Raw genomic sequence first — 21,289 nt, forward strand, 5'->3', positions numbered from 1 at the left:
ATTCTTAGAATTCTTCTCTAGTATCACATTTCAAAAACTTCTATTCTTTCCTTGTCAGAACTGTTTAGCATCCACATTTCACTTCATCACCTTCAGAGAATATTTCTTTAAATTCAAGTTTATATTTGATGTCAACATATTATGTTTTTCTGAAATGCTTTTTATCCTCTCAACAATCTGCAAGTCATACATTTTCTATTCCAGTCACCATCAGTTATTTTGCTGCCCAAATAGCAATACTCATCTACTACATCTAATGTCTCTTTATTTAATCAAACATCCCTCAGCATCATCTGATTTGATTTGACTACATTGCATCATCCTAGTTGTACTTACTTGAAGATGGCATTTGTTGTTTCAGACATGTCCGAAAGAACAGATGCCATTGGTGACTGTGCAGCTCTCTAGAACGAAATTACAATTAAACCAATACCATTAGCTGCTGACAGGTGTTGATACACATCAACGGGGACAGTCGAAAATGAGTGCCCCAACTAGGACTTGAATCCAGGATCTCCTGCTTACATGGCAGACGCTCTATCCATCTGAGCCACAGAGGGCACAGAGGATAGTGCGACTGCAAGAACTTATCGCCGGCACGCTCCCTGTGAGACCCACATTCTCAACTTATAGTGCATACACTACACTCGTAGTGCCCCCATCACTCGGGGCAGACAATCCACCGAGTCTCATAAGAGTTCAGGCAATTCGTGTGTATCTGCACTGAAGGAGGTCATCAGCAGATCCTAGGTTTGAGTCCCAGTTAAGGCACACATTTTCAACTGTCCCCGTTGATGTATATCAGTGCCTGCTCGGACATGTCCGAAAGAACAGTTGCCATGTTCATATTGTTAACCAGCTGATGACCTCCTTCAGTGCAGATGCACATGAATTGCCATAACTCTTACAAGACTCAGTGGAGTGTCTTCGGCGAGTAATGGGTGTAATGGCAGGGGCACTACGAATGTAATGTGTGGACTATAAGTTGAGAATGTGGGTCTCACAGGGAGCGTGCCAGTGATAAGTTCCTGCAGTAGCCCTATCCTATGTGCCCTCGGTGACTCAGATGGATAGAGCGTCTGCCATGTAAGCAGGAGATCCTGGGTTTGAGGCCTGGTTGTGGCATACATTTTCAACTGTCCCCGTTGATGTATATCTCTGCCTGTCAGCAGCTAATGGTATTGATTTAATTGTAATTTTAGTTTTACTTAGTTGATGTTGATTTTTTCAACCTCTTTTTCATGACACTACGCATTACACTCAACTTCTCTTCAAAGTCCTTTACTACCTCTGGCAGGGTTACAATGTCTCTGGCAAAACTCAAAGTTTTAATTTCTATCCCCTGAACATTCATTTTGTTTTCCAAATTTTTCCTTGGTTTCCTTCACTATTTCCTCAATGTATAGACTGAAAAACAAAATTTTAATATCTATCCCCTGAACATTCATTTTATTTCCAAATTTTTCCATGGTTTCCTTCACTATTTCCTCAATATATAGGCTGAATAACATTGGGGATAGGCTGCAACCACGTCTCCCTCCCTTTTCAACTACTGATTCTCCTTCATGTCCTGCAGCCCTTCTAATTGTAGTCTGTTTTCTATACAAGTTGTTGATAACTTTTATCTCCCTGTATTTTTTCCTATAACCTTCAACATTTCTAGGATTCTATTCCAGACGACACTGCACAAGTGTCCTCTAAATCTATAAATGCTATAAATATAGGTTCCTCTATCTTCAAACTATCTTCTAAGCTATGATGTAATTTCACTTTTGCCTTGCATGTTCCTACATTTTCCCAGAACCCATACTGATCTTCTACCAAGTCAGTCTCTCTCAGTTTCTTCCATTCTTTTGTACATAATGTTGTGACAAGTGTTCTGCAACCATGCTTTATTAAACTGATGGTACAGTAGTTTTCAGTGTGAGAGTCTCCTGGGGATCTCAATAATTCTGAGAGAATACACTGTTCTATCATGCATTGTTTTCCTTTGCCACATAGATTGACAGGCTAAAACCTGTTATATACCACTCACATTCAGTCAGAGAAACAACCCTGGGACAATTTTGAACAAAACAATGTATGACAATATTTGAGGAGTGCAAAATAAGATTCTTGGGTGGTGGTGGTGGTGGTGGTGGTGGTAGTGATGGTGGGGGAAGCGGCTCTTCCTTATCCTTGTCATCAGTCCGTCAGGCCAACAGTGCCATGAAGCTAAGTCAGAGGAGAACAGAATTTTTAGTGCCCAAACTCCAACTTTACTATGACCCACTAACATAACATCCCACACACAGAAATAAAGATAGAATTAGAAAAAAATGTGCCATTGGCACTAGTACTTGTCCTCTCACATCAGGAGAAACTTGCACTAGCACAACTCTTTAGCAGATGATATTTACTTATTGTCTGCAGCTCGTGGTCTTACGGTAGCGTTCTCGCTTCCCGCGCACGGCATCCTGAGTTCAGTTCCCAGCAGGGTCAGGGATTTTACCTGCCTTGAGATGACTGGGTGTTGTGTCATCTTCATCATCATCATTCATCCCCATTATAGTCAGAGGAAGGCAATGGCAATCCTCCTCCGCTAGGACCTTGCCTAATAAAAGAGTTTCTGCTAGATAGAGCAGCTAAGCAGTTATTATCACCTTACTTAGACAGTGAATTGGTTCCAATAAGAAGGATGTAGGGGAATTATGGGCAAGATTTAAGCAGACTGTATATCATTTTGTGCCTAGTAAGTGGGTTAAGGATGAAAAAGGCCCACCATGGTTTAATAACAAAATTTGGCACATGCTGTGGAAACAGAGGCTGTGGCACTCTCAGTTCATAAGGAAGTGCACAAGTGATGAGAAGCAAAGGTTAGTAGAGGTTCATGCATGTGTGAAAAGATCTAGGCGTGAAGCATACAACAACAACACAGTCACACCTTAGCAAAAGACCTGGCCGAGAACCCAAGAAAACTGTGGTCATATGTAAAACCGCTGAGTGGCTCTAAGGCTTCCATTCAGTACCTTGTTGACCAGTCTGGTGTGGCAGTTGAAAGTAGCAAAATGATAGCTTAAGTTTCAAATTTCACATTCAAGAAATCGTTCACACAGGAGAATATTACAAACATACCATCATTTGACCAGTGGACAAACTTCCATATGGACAACATAGTAATAAGCATATCTGGCATAGATAAACAACTGAATGGTTTGAAAGCAAATAAATCACCAGGTCTGGATGTCGAATCCCAGTTCAATTTTACAAAGAGTAATTTAAGACATTGGTCCCCTACCTAGTTTGCATTTATTGTGAATCTCTTGCCCAGCACAAAAACCCAACCAACTGGGAAAAAGTATAGGTGACTCCAGTATATAAGAAAGGTAAAAGAATGGATTCACAAAATTACAGACCAATATCCCTAACTTCTGTTTGCTGCAGAATCCTTGAACATATTCTCGGTTTGAATATAATGAACTTTCTTGAGACTGAGAAGCCTATTTGCATGAATGGCATTGGTTTTAGAAAGCATTGCATGTGCAAAACACAGCTCGCTCTTCTCTCACATGATGTACTGAGAACTATGGATGAAGGGTAAGAGGCAGATTGCATATTTCTAGATTTTTGGATAGCATTTGACGTGGCATCCCATTGCAGGCTATTAAAAAAGGTACAAGCACTTGGAATAACTTCACAGATATGTGAGTGGCTCAAAGACTTCTTAAATAATAGAACCCCAATATGTTTTCCTTGATGGCGAGTGTTCATCAGAGACAAGGGTATCATCAGGAGTGACCCATGGAAGTATGATAGTACCACTTTTGCACTCTGTATACATAAATATTTGGCCGACAAGGTGGGCAGCAATCTGTGGTTGTTTCCTGATGATACCGTGGTGTATGAAAAGGTGTCAAAGTTGAGTGACTGTAGGAAGATACAAGATGACATAGACAAAATTTCCAGTTAGTGTGATTAATGGCAGATAGCCCCAAATGTGGAAAAATGTAAGTTTATGCAGATGACTAGGAAGATCGAACCTGTAATTTTCAGTTACAGTGTTACTAGTGTCCTGCTTGACACAGTCAAGTTGTTTAAATATCTGGGCCTAATGTTGTAAAGCAATATGAGGTGGAACGAGCATGTGAGACCTATGGTAGGGAAGGAAAATGGTCGACTTCAGTTTATCAGATGAATTTTAGGATTTTTCGTAAATTGCTGTCATTACCTCATCAGCAATTTTACAACTTGTATTTTTGAATCACCTTATATGCATTTAAATTACTTTACATGTAAATCTGTTGTGCTTCACTGTGAGTTTCCTGTATGTTTGATATTTATTATGATTCTGTTACAATTATGTTGTTACCTCATCAACATTTACACCACTGTCACTATTATTACCAGTTTCAATAGTATTGTTGACTATGCAACATAGACTTTAATGCTTTTTTTCCCTGTAAACATTATGCGTAGATGCCTATAAACTGTATCAGCTGTGTCTGTTAACTCAACCCATTTAATATTTTTTATGAGTTGATAAGTCATTGTGCGTTCAGTGAATCATATTACCTGCTTTTATGTCTTGCAGTGCAAGATTTTCCATTTTGGATAGGCCATGCTCCTTGCAAGTAACTCTCTGATTGAGGTTAATGTGGTTTAGATGCATGAGATAAGGGCTGTGGGTGGATGAGAAATGAACAGTGACTCAGTTTGAATGGTGGTGTCTCATTTCCAACCATTTCTTGATGTTTTGGAGAAAGAACACAGAACATCCCTTATCACTGACTTCCTGTTTATTAATTTGGCACTTGTTTGTAGTGTTTACACCAGCTACTTCCATTGGCTTTGTCTTTTCTTCCCCTCATTTTCCAGTAAGGTGTAGCTTCGTATAGGGGTGGGGAGTAATATTTGTTGAGTGCAGCTCAAGAACATCTGACAATGATTCTGTTAGTCATGACAGTTAGTCTGCTTGTGCTGGCACACAGATGTATGTTCTTATTATATCTAGTGGTACATTGTACTCAACAGTGTTTACTGTAGGCAGCCTTTATAGCACTTTCCCAGTAATGTCAATGACTATTCAAATGTTTTCATTAAGAGTTAGTCATTTGTTAATGCGGGCATAGGTATCTGGTGACAGATTTATTTGTGTTTCTGTCTCCATTAAATATAGCATTTTGTTGGTGGCAATCATTAGTTTGTTCTGTTTACACAATTAATTAATCTGCTCAAACATACTATTAACCACACTCCCTAACTATGCTTGCATATCTAACATGGCCATAACCAATACTAACATGTCATCTGCATAGGCCACAATCATACCAGTGTGTTTGTCTCTCTCCATTATATGTAGAAGGGGTTCAGCAACTGTATCCCATAAGATCAGTGTCAGACAGAACTTTACAGGCATCCATATTTTAAATCATTCTGAGATTTCCTACATGCCAAACTGCCACTTTGAATGTATGTAATGTTTTGGTACAATATTTGAGGTACCTGGAATTATATGAGGCATGCCAGCATCTCTGGACATCACAGGTTATTAAAGGCACCTATGATGTCAAATACAACTGCTGTTTCGCATTTTACAGTGCTTTTTCCTTCTACTGAGATTCGATGTTTCATCACATTGCCAGTAGGTACTGTCTTTCTGGAGCCATACTGATGTGTATTTGGACCTGTAGTTGGTCACACATGGTTTACTGTCTTCTGTACTAAGCAGGTAAAATGTTCTGATCATTTTTAAGTTTGTAGGTTTTGGATTTGTACATATTCTAGGAATCATTGAATTTTTTATTTTATAGGTGGTTGACAGCAAGCTGTGAAGCTATATTCAGTATATATGAGTTCTGGGGCTATTTGTGATATGACCTATTGTAATAAGTAAATGATGATGATGAGGTCCCATACTCTGAGGAGCATAGGCGACGATGCGGGAAACCCGCACCGCCGGCCTTCTTGACTGACTTATTAACTTTCACAATCATAGTTGCTATTACGACATCATGATCGCTAATCCTCATTTCTAGACTGGCATTGTTGACAAGGGTCAACCTATTTGTAGCTACAAGGTCTAAGATATTTCCATCTCATGTGGGCTGCTGAGCTAGCAGCTCAAGACAATTTTCAGAAAAAGTGTTCAAAAGTATTTTGCACAACTGTCTGTCGGTATCCCCCACAATTAATCCATAGACATCCAAGTCTATACTCAGCAGCTTAAAGTCACCTCCATCTAGTATTGCATGATCTCAGTATTTATGCACTATTGAATTTAGACTTTCTGTTAATGACTCTAGAACTGCAGAGCAGAATCGGGAGGTTGGTAAAAATATCCACCGTGATCAGATGACTTCACCATCACACTCAACTTCGACCTCAATAGAGAGAACATTTTTGTCAACTGCAAGGAACACTCCCCCTCCTATGGCCTCTCATCTGTTTTTTCAACATACATTCCACAATTTCCTAAATACTTCAGAGCTTTCCACTTCAGGTTTCAGCCAGCTCTCAGTCCCAAGAATAATTTGAGCATGAGAACATTCCTGGAGGGCATAAATTCAGAAACTTTATTATGAATACTTCGACAGTTTACTATTAAAACAGTGACAGTTGAAATGCCTTTATGCTGAATGCTGTTTGACTTTCCTTGCTGCATATTCACTGGAGAGTGTTCATCAGAGCACTTCAAACTATTGACTAGCCTAAAAAACCCTCATGTGCACTCCACAAGCTTTCTGCTATCTGAGTAGCTGCTTCCTTTAAGTAGTGCACCACTGGCCTATCAAGGTAATTTCTACAAATCCCCACACAGTAATTCAAGTCTAGAAATCTGCAACCATGGCCATCACAGAGTTGATGAAGCCTTTGGTTGAAACCCTAAACTCAGCTACAAACCAAAGGACCCTGAACCATCTCCAGGAACGATGCTGCAAATTGTGAGCTCTGCTTGCACCCTGCAAACAAGGTCAGCTGTCTGTACGAACTGAGGATCACCTCATAACACATGTGACAGGTATCGTTGGTACCAGTGTGAGCCACAACATGCATACGACTGCACCTTGTATGCTCAATAGCTACAGGCAAGGCCGCCTCCACAACTCAGATGAGGGCCCTGGCAGATATAATAAGAACATACTGAGTGCACATTGGCTTTCTTTCCAGCCCTGAATACTATCTGCCTAAGGGGCTCCATAACGAGCCTAACATTGGAGCTGCCAATACCTGGTAAACCCCTTCCCCTATGTGCCTGATCAGACCCTGCGAAGTGGTCACCTGTTCACTCACAAGGTGAATGGGAGAGGCCACATAACCAGTTGCCACATTGGCCCTCTGCCTCGAGCAATGCGAACGTGTTACCACCCGCCACTCACCCTGCTGTGAGGGCAGATACACCACGTCAGCTGCAATAGGAGGTGTCTCAGAAGCACAGCCTGTGGGCAAAACAAGCAACACCTGAGTGTTCCATGCAACATGCCAGATTCTCTGCCACTGCTATACCCTGAGGCAGCAGCCTGAAAGTAATTGACCATAACCAAAAGCACATTCAGCTGTTCGTGAACTGTGGCCAGCTCCCCCGAGTCCGCACATAGCATGCACAAATTCTAGCCATCCCAGCAAGACCAACTGAAGAAGTTAACTATAAAAGCAGACAATCCTAGATACACAACTTGCTACTCTCCTGATGTGTCACCAATGGCCACTGATGCATTAATGAGTTTCGTAGGTGGCTGTTCAGTGAGCAACTTTTGCACTACAGACTGAATGAATTTATACTTACAAATATGCAAGATTAAACTTCTTAAACAGAGAAGCATGCACAAAATTTAATAAATATTCTATGTGGAAAACACAGACAAATATAAACACTTAACTTGCTGCTCTGTAGACGCATATCAGCTGAGAGCTGGAGCCTCATGCTAAGCAATACTAAAATTGTAAATTAGATAAAATGATAGTATACAACAGGTTAAACAGTGACTGGCTATTATTGACAATAATCCAGTATAAATGCTACCTGAAATACATCTAGATCCTCCTTTCATTTCGTTCAGGGAAAAAAGATACTGGCATTCCAGAGATGCAACTAAATACACAGTAAAACACACACTTGGAATTTATAATGTAAGATAGAAAGCCATACGTGGTTGCTAGGCTTGGGGTTATTCCAAGACTTCCAGATCCAAGAAGCAATGATGGTAGGATTAAATCTTCTGTTCAAGATAGTATTTTCTTTATTTCCTTCTCAAAACAAAATTTAGTCATACTTTCTTGATGCTATGTTGGTTTGAGTTAATTACTCATGAATGGTAAAAACACAGGAGCTATATGATTAGTCTCCCATAACTTCTATCTCACATATACCACATGATCTCACCTTCCTGCTTGGGCCAACATTCATATTCTGTTCCCTTGTTGGCCTGCAACACCATCTCTTCCCCTTCCCTCCTCCTACTTTCCCTTGCCTGCATCAGCCACCAAAAACCTTCACTGCAATGAGTCTTGTAGTGCCAGAATAATAGTGTGACATCATAGGTATAGGATTTATTTTTTTGTTTATTTATTTATTTTTTACAGTTTTGTTAGTTTTAATGAAGATCATCAACCAAAACATAAGGTAGAAGTTGAATTATGATTAATGTGTTTGTCTACTGCTAGACACCTCAACTACACAATGAATGGTATCTCTACTCTTTCCATTGTTTACACAATTACAATTTGATTTCAGAAAATGTTTCACTGTATGGACATAATGGAATTTATAATTCACAAAAGAAGAGAAAGGAAAGAATCTGGTTACCAATAACTGAAATTTATGCTTGATTAATCTGTAAAACACTCACCTATTTCTGAACACAGTTGGTGCATATGCCATAAATTACAGTAATCTAATAGTAAAGCATGTCAGCTCAGTATGTTCTAAGTAAAATGTACCTTGGTACAGAGCTGCGTCTTTTGATGAAAGAGTTTCAGCAAAGGAACGTAACTGTATTTGAAAATCTCCCGATACATTATCACTCAAGAATTCAAGTAGCAGCTGCAGCTTCTCTTTGGAGTTACAGCCAAACTCAAGGTCACTTTCAGAAAAGTAATTGGCAGAAACATTACCTGAAATTTTATGAAAATTTAAAAAACTCCAGTTAGAAAAACATTGAAGCAAACAAAACCAAAATATGTTAATCATCATATATATATATATTTTATAATTTTTCCTTGCATTTCATTTGGACACTGTTCCATTGGACAAAATACATAGTAAAGTAGTTTCTCTCATTTGCAGAGATGCACTCAATTTTTAATACTACGTCCTGTCATCTTTCGGTATTGGGTAAATCACTGTAATCACACTCTTTTGCACAACTGTAGTATCAGAGCAACTTTTATTGACTGTTTCCTAATTACAAATCAGGATAATAAATAAGCATCAATTTTAGCAGCTGAACAACTGTGCACTTAGGCTGATTACCATGTTTGTATCAACATCCTTCACACAGCTAGGATTAAACAGTGTATGTCTCAGATACTCAGCATAAGAAATGTAAGAAAGCCAGCACAATTTCAGCACTTGTGTTGTATTACTTTTCATACAGTATAAGTAAAAATCAACAATATTATGAAAAGGATAGAGTGCTGCCCACCATATACACTCCTGGAAATTGAAATAAGAACACCGTGAATTCATTGTCCCAGGAAGGGGAAACTTTATTGACACATTCCTAGGGTCAGATACATCACATGATCACACTGACAGAACCACAGGCACATAGACACAGGCAACAGAGCATGCACAATGTCGGCACTAGTACAGTGTATATCCACCTTTCGCAGCAATGCAGGCTGCTATTCTCCCATGGAGACGATCGTAGAGATGCTGGATGTAGTCCTGTGGAACGGCTTGCCATGCCATTTCCACCTGGCGCCTCAGTTGGGCCAGCGTTCGTGCTGGACGTGCAGACCGCGTGAGACGACGCTTCATCCAGTCCCAAACATGCTCAATGGGGGACAGATCCGGAGATCTTGCTGGCCAGGGTAGTTGACTTACACCTTCTAGAGCACGTTGGGTGGCACGGGATACATGCGGACGTGCATTGTCCTGTTGGAACAGCAAGTTCCCTTGCCGGTCTAGGAATGGTAGAACGATGGGTTCGATGACGGTTTGGATGTACCGTGCACTATTCAGTGTCCCCTCGACGATCACCAGAGGAGTACGGCCAGTGTAGGAGATCGCTCCCCACCCCATGATGCCGGGTGTTGGCCCTGTGTGCCTCGGTCGTATGCAGTCCTGATTGTGGCGCTCACCTGCACGGCGCCAAACACGCATACGACCATCATTGGCACCAAGGCAGAAGCGACTCTCATCGCTGAAGACGACACGTCTCCATTCGTCCCTCCATTCACGCCTGTCGCGACACCACTGGAGGCGGGCTGCACGATGTTGGGGCGTGAGCGGAAGACGGCCTAACGGTGTGCGGGACCGTAGCCCAGCTTCATGGAGACGGTTGCGAATGGTCCTCGCTGATACCCCAGGAGCAACAGTGTCCCTAATTTGCTGGGAAGTGGCGGTGCGGTCCCCTATGGTACTGGGTAGGATCCTATGGTCTTGGCGTGCATCCGTGCGTCGCTGCGGTCCGGTCCCAGGTCGACGGGCACGTGCACCTTCCGCCGACCACTGGCGACAACATCGATGTACTGTGCAGACCTCACGCCCCACGTGTTGAGCAATTCGGCAGTACGTCCACCCGGCTTCCCGCATGCCCACTATACGCCCTCGCTCAAAGTCCGTCAACTGCACGTACGGTTCACGTCCACGCTGTCGCGGCATGCTACCAGTGTTAAAGACTGTGATGGAGCTCCGTATGCCACGGCAAACTGGCTGACACTGACGGCGGCGGTGCACAAATGCTGCGCAGCTAGCGCCATTCGACGGCCAACACCGCGGTTCCTGGTGTGTCCGCTGTGCCGTGCGTGTGATCATTGCTTGTACAGCCCTCTCGCAGTGTCCGGAGCAAGTATGGTGGGTCTGACACACCGGTGTCAATGTGTTCTTTTTTCCATTTCCAGGAGTGTAGAAGAGACATTGAGTCACACACAGGCACAACGAAAAGACTTAAGCTTTCAGCCTAAAGGTCTTTTTCTGAAATAGAAAAATCACACACACATTCACACAAGCACAACTCACACACACATGACCACTGTCTCTGGATGCTGAGGCCAGACTGCAGACTGCAACTGCACTGGACTGGAGCAACAATCTGGTGTTTGTGGTGGGGGTCAGGAGTAGGCATGGGTTGGTGAGAAGAAGGGATGGCAGGGTAAGGGTGGGGAAAGATGTTGTGCTGCTTGTGGGAGCATGCAGGGATGTGGCGGAGACAGGTTAGGACTGGTAGGTGCAGCTGGATGATTTTGGGGAGGGGATGAGGGTGAAGGTGGGGGTGCGGGAAGGGAGCAAAATAGGAGAGAAAGACAAGTGGTTGCATTGGCGGAATAGATGGCTGTGTACTGCTGGAGTGGGAGCATGGAAGGAGTTGGGTAGGTGGAAGACAGGAACTACAGAAGGATAATGCCAGGGGGTGAGGGGTGGGGGTGGGGTGGGGATGTGAATTTAGGATATATAGCAGGGAGAATCCCCACCTGCCCAATTCAGATAAACTGCTGTTGAGAGAAGAATGTACATGGTGCAGGCTGTGAAGCAGTCATTGAAGCGAAGCACAGTATGTTGGGCAGCATGTTCAGCAGCTATTGAGTCCAGCTGTCTTTTGACCACAGTTTGTCAGTGGCCATCCATGTGGACAGACAGCTTGTTGGTTGTCATGCTCACATAGAAATCAGCACAGTGGTTGCACTTAGTTTGTAGATCACACAACTGCAGGTAGCCCTCACACACACCGGGTTATTCTTATCAATATTTCAAAAACCCAGAAATGACACAGATGATGCAGAGACAAGTAATTTTATATATGACACATGAGGCAGCAAATGTCAGGAAATGCCCCAAAAAATGATGAGGAATGTTGAACATGTTATATCACAAGATGATGTACCTCATCACACATGCAGCAGTAGGTTTGGGCATGAAGGGATGATTGACTGATGCAATACTTGCATTTGTTCAAATGGTGCAAATTTCGAACACCTCTTGTAAATATGATCTGTTGTAAATGTAGAAGTTACAAAATGATTGCCCTCATTGTAGTCAAGCAAAAGGTATTCTCATTTTGTGTTTCTTTCCTTTTGTTACTTTTTTTTGTATACAGACACTATTTAGTTGAGAAAATGTGTACCTTACTGGTAACAATGCAATTCAGAATCTTATACTCATTTGCATGTGATGCATTACAGTAGATTTTTGTTGTCCTGTGATTTGCAATAAACCAATAGAAAGCTGTGAGATTGATAAACAAAATAATAAACACATAAACATAAATAATAATCACATAAACACATAATTGTCTAATGCAATGCAAAAAAAAACACACTACCTGCCAGGCACAAGACTCAAATCCTGAGCCCCATGCACTAAAGTGACACTCATAGGCCTGAAGCCTCACTGATGTGAATACTTGACTTGGGATGTTATGAGCAGGTGTGACAGACAAATAGGCTCAACCACTGCACGTGTGGCAAGATACGTCACCTGGTGACATCACATGTTCAACATTGGTTATCCATTTTCTGGGGCATTTCCCAACATTTATAGCCCCATAAATTTTGTATGATATTACTTGACTCAGCATCATCTACGCTACTTCAAGGTTTTTTAAACATTAATAAGAATCACCCCATTTACATGAAGGGCAGTCAATAAGTAATGCAACAATTTTTTTGTTCCATATTATTGAGATTCGTAATTTGGTTAATGTCATGGTATTTTAATATATATATATATATATAATAATTGAATGTTGGTTCATTTATTTATTTAAGAGTATATTCAGTCAAAACATAATGTTAAATTTGCAATAATATAAACTCAGTTCACCAATGCAGTTATTTTTTGTATGAAATTATTGTTTAAAAAATTCCAGACAGTCAACAAGAAAAAAGCAAGATTGTTTAGTAATTTATAACATAATGTACAAAGTAACTTGCTGAATGAAAAATGTGACTGTAGAGTTTGAGAACAGCACGTGTTAGTAATGAAAATCATTAAGTAATTTGCATAAATTTGCATGTTTTAGAAGTAATTGTTTGAAATTCATATTTTATTAAATTCTGATAAAAAAAAATTATATTAGAAGACGAACTGTGTCATACACTTCCCTCATTACTGTAAAACATCCTGTTACATTAAACATTTTATGGAAATGTAATTTTTCATTAGAACTTTATAAAACTGCCAGTAAAAACAAAGTATTTGTCACCATGCACTGTTAATTTTCTATATAAGAGTTGATGTTGGGCTAAAGCAGTTGGTTGTCAGTGAGTTTTGTGTTAGTTGTTAATGGTACTACATGTGGGAGTCGTTATAATGGAGATGAAGCAAGATGGAATGAATAAATGAAGAAAATTTATCAGGCTGTCAGTGTTAGATCTTTTTATTTAAAAATGTTAACCTGCAAGAACTGTTAAAGAATTCAGCATTACCCAAGAAACCAATGAAATCAGGACATCTGCAAAGAATAAACATAAACAAAAATGAACATAACCCTCAAATACCTCAAGAAAAGAAACCATTATAAGTAACATTTTCTGCTCTAAAACTTATATGAGTAGTAAAACTCCTCAGTTTGTTCCTGAGAAATATGCAATCTATAATTAGAACTTTGTGCTAAATTTTTTACATCTAGTTTGAGAGTAGGAATGTCACTTCAGGCATGCCCCAGGGAATTTGTATTAAGACCTTTACTGCCTGGGTTCCATATTACCTGGCATACAGTGTTAAGAGTAACCTCAGATTTTTGCACATGACACAGTTATTTATAATGAAGTACTATCTGGAAGAAGCTGTGTAAATACTTGAACAGATATTGATAAATTTTCAATAGTTCAAAGACTGGCAACTTGTTTTAAGTGTTCAGTAATGTAATACTGTGCACTTTACAAAATGCAAAGCAGTAGTATCTAATGACAACACCATCAATGATCACAGTTGGAATTCATCAAGACATACCACGACATTGCTGTCCTCAGTGAAAATCAAGAATTACAGGATGTGTTGAATGGAATGAACAGTGTAATGGGTACATAATATGGGCTGAGAGTAAATCGAAGAAAGACAAAAGTAATGAGAAGTAGCAGCAATGAGAACAGCAAGAATCTTAACATCATAATTGGTGATTATGAAGTGGATGAAGTTAAGGAATTCTGCTACCTAGCCAGCAAAATGACCCATGACGGACAGAGCAAGGATGACATAAAAAGTAGACTAGCACTGGCAAAAGGGGCTTTCCTGACCAAGAGAAGTCTACTAGTGTCAAACATAGGCCTTAATTTAGGAATAAATTTCTGACAATGTGCGTTTAGAGCACAGTATTGTATGGCAGTGAAACACGGACTATTGGAAAACCAGAAAAGAAGTGAAGCATTTGAGTTGGCGTGTTACAGAAGAATGTTGAAAATTAGGTGGGCTGAGAAGGTAAGGAATGAGGTGTAGAATTGGTGAGGAAAGGAATATATGGAAAACATTGACAAGAAGAAGGGACAGTATGGTAGGACATCTGTTAAGACATCAGGGAATAATTTCCATGGTAATAGACGGAGCTGTTAGAGGGTAAAAATTGTAGAGGAAGTCACAGACTGGACACATCCAGCACATACATTCAATTGGCAAAGAAAATCATATAGGAATAAGCATACAAATACAGAGATGTGTAAACATACTGAGTATGGCGCTGCGATTGGTAATGCCCATATAAGACAAAAAGTGTCTGGTTGTCTGGTGCTACAATAGCAGGTCATCGAGATTTAAGTGAGTTTGAACATGGTGTTATAGTAGGTGCATGAGCAATGGGACACAGCATCTCTGAGGTAGCTATAAAGTGGCAATTTTCCCATATGACCATTTCATGAGTGTACCATGAATATCAGGAATCTGGTAAAACATGAAATCTCCGACATCACTGTGACCGGAAAAAAATCCTGCAGGAAAGGGACCAACGGCGAGTGAAGAAAATCATTCAATGTGACAGAAGTGCAAATTGCTGCAGATTTCAGCGCTCGGCCGTCAACAAGTGTCAGCATGCAAAACATGCAATGAAACATTATCGGTATGTGCTTTTGGGGCCAAAGGCCCACTCATGTACACTTGATGACTGCACAACACAAAACTTTACGCCTTGTCTGAGCCCATCAACACCGACGTTGGACTGTTGATGACTGGAAACTTGTTGCCTTGTCAGACAAGTATCATTTCAAATTGTATCATGCAGATGGACCTGTAGAGGTTTGGAGAGAACGTCATGAATCCATGGACCTGCATGTCCACAGGGGGCTATTCAAGTTGGTGAACACTCTCTAATGGTGTGGGACATGTGCAGTTGGATTGATATGGGACCGTGACACATCTAGACATGATTGTGGCAGGTGACACATACATAAGCATCCTGTCTGCTCACCTGCATCCATTCATGTCCATTGTGTAATCCAATGGACTTGGGCAATTCCAGCAGGACAATGTGACACCCACACATCCAGAATTTCAACAGAGTGGCTCCGGGAACACCCTTCTGAGTTTAAGCACTTCTGCTGGCCACCAAACTCCCCAGACATGAACATTATTGAGCATATATTGGATGCCTTGCAATGTGCTATTCAGGACAAATCTCCGCCCCCTTGTACTCTTACAGATTTATGGACAGCCCTGCAAGATTAATGGTGTCAATTCCCTCCAGCACTACTTCAAACATCATTTGAGTCCCTGCCATGTCATGCTGTGGCACTTTTGCATGCTCGTGGTGGCCCTACATGATATTAGGCAGCTGTACCAGTTCCTTTGGCTCTTCAGTGTAATTGAGCACAAAAGAAGAATTCATGGTGGGCCACATCAAACCAGTCAGAAGACTGATGACTCAAAAACAAAAACCTGAGTGCAGCAGTTTGTAAGGATATGAGCTGCAATAATCATATAGGCTCAAGTCATATGTTGTGGCCCGAGTTTCAGGCAGGCCCTTCCAACCAGCCAACTGCTATCAGGCGAGCCACTTACATAATACTTCAGCTTGACCAACGGCCCGATTTTTCAGAATCGTGCATTTGACTGGTGCAGTCTCTACATCAGACATACATTCATTGTAGGACTAAGCTATTCCAGCCTCTTCGAGCATGCCAAAGCCAGTGATCTAGAAATCGTGTGATAGCCATGACGGTTCTGGACTTCGAACTGGATCTCCAAAGATGAAGCTACTGGGAGGGTGCCATCCCCTGACCCACCAACCAGTGTCCAAGGGTACTGGGTTTGACATGCAGCCTGTCTACTTAACATCGATGTCATAGACTGCTGTCAGTACTTGACTGCCGCCTGGCTTGGCCAATGTCACCAAGCTGACAAAGCAACTTTTATCAACACAGTCAGTGGCTGCAATCAGCTGTTGCTGCTGCCTCAGAATACTAATGCAGCATCACAAGCTGTCTACTAACCACAACAAGCGGCTAGGCAACTAGCATCAAAGTACTGTACAGAAGGTATTGAGTAATAAAGAATGTTTCTGTAGAGTACACATTCTTTTGCTCACTGTGGTACTGGTGAATCCATACCACAGTTTCCCACACATGTAACTCTGCAGCCAGAACTGGTCAACCTGTAACATTGGTGTCTGATGAGCCAGTACCTACACATGACATGGTAGAGCAATGATCTATGGCATCACCTCAACATGGTAAGTGGAAATGATCTGTTTTGCATGTTTTGAATGTCTATTCATCAAGAACAGAGGACTGGATTAAAAGTTCCACTGTTGAAAATTAGTGACTTATGTGATTTTAGCGGGCACAATAAGAAAACAATGACAGTTTGCACCTGGTTTGCTGTACACAGTGTAACTTGTTGGGGCACAATGCTCCATAGGCCCAGTCATCCACTGTGATTTGTTTTAAGTGCAAGAGATGTGGACATTACCTCAGGGATTTCAGTGAACGCACATGGTTACTACTCAGATGCTAGTATTAGGTGCCTTCAGTGGCAGGAAATACAACTGTGGTGTCAGTGTTGGTTCCTTTCCTAGTGACTTTTTCTTTTTTAGCATGGACATGGGCTTTGAAATGAATGCTTACCACTGCAGAGGTAGTCCACTGTTTACTAAAGTACATGGTGTTTATGCAAGTAGGCAATAAGTAGCTGAGAAAGAAATTGGATGCACTGAGGGAGTGGAGGGTTCAGTTCTTGCCCAGTAGGTTAGAATCCATCCAAGACACTTTTACTGCTGCCCTAGTATCTCCTTTTTGGATTTGGTGGGACATTATATGTCAGCATTCATTGACAGCCTTAAAACTGAAGAGAAAATTTGAACAATTTGTTGCAAAGAGAGTGGGAATCTATCAAAAACAGGATTAGAAAGAAGTTAACAGAAAATGATAACATCAACAGAGTACTTCTATAGCTAGCTGAACAGAGGGAATTAGATGCATTTTTGGAGGGATTACTGCCCAGAGTGTCAAGAAAGGTACAAGTAGAGTTCCCTAGGAACTTAGCTGAAGCCATAGTGACTGCAGCAGCATTATAAGATATAGACGTATTGACTAGAGATCAGGATAGAAAGGGGATTTCAACAAACAATGAAGACGTGGACAGATGCAGCATATATGGTGGGAATTTGGTGAATCACAATGTAGGAATTGTGAGAAAATGGGGTATACAGAACAGGATTGCAGATGAAAGTGCACTCTGGGGTGGTATAGTTGGATACGGAGTGGGAATAGTAACCCAACAATAAATTATAATGGGGGCTCCAGAGTCACTGTGCACTACACCCAGTAAATATAAGTATACAATGTGCAGTTGCAAAATTCTGCTTAGACAGCTTAGTGGATAGAAGGAAGCATAAGTTTCTACTGGACATGGCTTCAAAGTTGTCCGTGGTAAGTTTAGACCTTAAGGTATTGAGGTTGTGCCCACTACATTAGGTTTGTGGAGATGTGCAGTCTCTGGGTTCTGCAGTGTTGAGTTTGTGGATTGTGGCAAATAATTTCTTGGCTTGTATGGAAGTTTTGTCTCACACAGAAAATGGTTACTGCACACTCTTATGATTAGATTTCTTGCTTGAACATAATACTAGAGTCAATGTTGATCAGCACATTGTAGAATTCACAGGGACACCATTCCATCTTGGGAAAACTGCCAACAGAGACACACTGCTCCAAAGTTTGGGTGCAAGGGGAACCACTTACACTGTGTGCATGGCCACTAAAGATCAGTTTACGAGATAATGTACCACAAGGTAAGGGAAAACTACTGTGGGTTAGTGAAGAAATTAATATGGTTATAAATGTATTATACATAGTGGAGTATACAGATTAAATACATCACTGTATTTCACATAATGGAGTGTTTTATACATACAGGAGTTGATGGCAAGCACCGTAGTGACCACCAGGATACATAATTTTGGCACCACAGGCATGGAACTGTCCAAGGCACTGACAGTTATCTCTTTGGTGATCTTGCAAGGAGGCAGTTTAGATACAGCAAATTTGGACACTAAGATTAAGTGAGCCGCCAGCTTCGCTGCATCATGAGAGAAGGTAGTGCACTTGGAATGAGGAGAGAAGATGAAGATAATGATGGAGCAGTTACTGTTGGCATATGAGAATCTGTTTGGTCTTTGCCAGTGCACCCGTGACACAACACAGAATCTCAACTGGGAATGAACTTACTATGTACTTAAGTTGTACAGTACATCATATCATCTGCAATCAGTGCTGAAAGAATGTATTAACCAACAGTTATGAGAAGGTATTACTGAGGAAAGTACCAGTGGTAATCATCCTGAAGAAAGGAGCAGATGGAACAATGGTGTATCGCTTTCGTTGTGACTGCTGGTACCTCAACAAGCAAATGGTTACAAATGCTTCTCCACACCAGAGTATAATGGGAACAATGGATAACATGGGGAAATGTAGACAGTTTTCTAATTTTGATCTGTGGAGTGGTTATCACAAGCCATATTCAGCAATGGAGGGTTGCCAAAAGACAATGTTTATGTTTCTGACAGGACATTATCAATATCAGCACATGGGGTATGTATTGAAGAACGCACCACCCACATTTCAGCACTTCTTGGATGGTCTACTGCAGTGATTGAAACATAGACAATCTATGGTGTAGTTAGACGATATAACTATCTTCATGAAGAGCAACATGAAAGAGCACGTGTTATGGTTAAGGGAAATCTTTAAGCGGTTGAATGAGTTTACAAAAGTCTCTCTCTGCACTGGAAGAAGTACAGTAACCAGAGCACATAATTAGTTTTGATGAAGTCTGGAAGGACCCCAAGATAATAAAAGCCATGCAGCATTTTCTAACACTGCATTCACAAAAAGGATTCCAGAGTTTCTTGGGCCTGGTGAATTATCACTAGATATTTGCACCAAAATTTGGGGAAATAACATGGTCACTGACCAGTCTATTGAAAATAGAAGTTACATTTCACTGAGTGCGAGAACACACAGAGTCAGTTGAAGGAACTGTTAATAAGTGGGCCAGTATTAGTTTTCCCAGATTATGAGAAGGAATTTCCATTACCACACAATGCAAGCAATCATGCACTTGGCTGTGTATCAATTCAAGAAGTGGATGGTAGCAGGACATCCAGTTGTCTATGCCTCATCATAGATGAATAGAGTGGAAAAGAACTGCTCTACAATGGAGAAAGAGTATATTTTTGATGTTATCTGTATGCGAGAAAATTAAAGGTCATAACAGATTATACAAAAAATATGTTCCACCTCTCTTGAATCGTAGAAGGCACCAGCAGCTGACACAGACTGCAAGCTATCTTAAATGCAACCACAGTTCATTGTGTGCAATGTAGTGTCACATAAACAAAGAAAACTTGGAATTTGGATTGTAGTACCAGCTATGTTAAGAACTGAAGTGTTAAAATAGACACACAAGCATGTATTAGTAGGTTTGGAGGTCACAAGACAATAGAGCAGCATGTGCCCAAGCAATATTTATGGTGCTCCTGTAAGCAGGGCATAGAACAGTACATAAAGCACTGTGTACTATGATCACAACAAGGTGAATTAAGTCAGCAGCATACTCTGTTTCAGAGATTACCAGAGGCTAGTAAACCATTTCAGATGACTGAGTGGTTCATATTATGTACTTTTAGAAAATGCTGACAGGGAAATGTTGTCTGTTAATGACAACAGATCACTTTTTCTGCTTCATGCAAATGATAGCTACTTCAAATCAACAGGATGACACAGTAGCATATACTCTGGTTAATAGCTGATTATTAAAGTTCAGTACCCCAGAAACCTTGATTATAGATCTAGGTACTAAATTCATGTTGGAATTGATGAAGCACCTCTGTTATTTGTTGCGAATTTGTAAATTATGAATAAATGTGTTACCCCGCAAGCAAATGGCAGAATGGGTTCACTGGATGATAGGGAAGACATTGAGTAACTCTGTCAACAATCACCAGCATGATTGGGATACACTACAATCTTTAGGGCTGTACTCACAGGGTATAAATCAAAAGTCATGAGCATATGAGGTGTTTTCCATATGAAGTAGTGTATGGATGGTAGATGCACCAGCATCTGAGACAGTGTAACCTAGAGTGGGGGAAAATGGCAAATCAGTGCAGAATTTTGCAAAAAATCTTAACAACATTTATGTGCCAAGTACAAGAAGTGCACCTTTATGGTACCAACACTGGCAATTGTGGTAAAACTTGGAATGCAACAAGAGCATCAGTCATAGATAAAGTGTCACCCCTGAGTTACGCTGTTTATTAAAACAGATAGCATGTTTTTGGAACACCATGTAGTGAAAATTCAGAACAGTAATTCCTCTGAGAGCACACATGTGGAATGATTAGTTCACATGATTTGTTGAGCTGGCAACTCTGACCTCATTTGAGCAGGTTCTTTATTAATTGTATTTCCACAGTTTCCTTGACTACTGAATCCCAGTAGGATGAAGCTGTGGCCAGTATCTTGACTTTCCCATAATCCATGGAATGGCCGTTGGAGATTTGTTGGGCTGTAAGTACAGGTGTGCCACTGTGTGCGTATTGTTTGTCCCATGTAACTTTTATGGCACTGCCAAGAAATTTCATTTAAAATCACCTTTCATAAAGTCAAATCATCTTTCACAGATCCCACAAGAGCTGCTGTCTTGGATAGTGGGAGGAAGATCACA

At 40.9% G+C, this 21,289-nt stretch overlaps 1 protein-coding gene across 3 annotated transcripts in view; it reads right to left on the minus strand.

Annotated features, from left to right (window-relative positions):
• Positions 1-21,289, minus strand: part of LOC126298189 (zinc finger FYVE domain-containing protein 26) — a 381,844-nt gene that overhangs the window by 183,566 nt on the left and 176,989 nt on the right. For all 3 annotated transcript variants that reach the window (XM_049989496.1, XM_049989498.1, XM_049989497.1), the window contains one exon: positions 8,917-9,090. In XM_049989496.1, the coding sequence (XP_049845453.1) occupies positions 8,917-9,090 (174 nt within the window). The remainder of the gene's footprint in view (positions 1-8,916; positions 9,091-21,289) is intronic.

Source organism: Schistocerca gregaria, chromosome X, assembly GCF_023897955.1.
Source record: "Schistocerca gregaria isolate iqSchGreg1 chromosome X, iqSchGreg1.2, whole genome shotgun sequence".
Classification (NCBI taxonomy): Eukaryota; Metazoa; Arthropoda; class Insecta; order Orthoptera; family Acrididae; genus Schistocerca; species Schistocerca gregaria.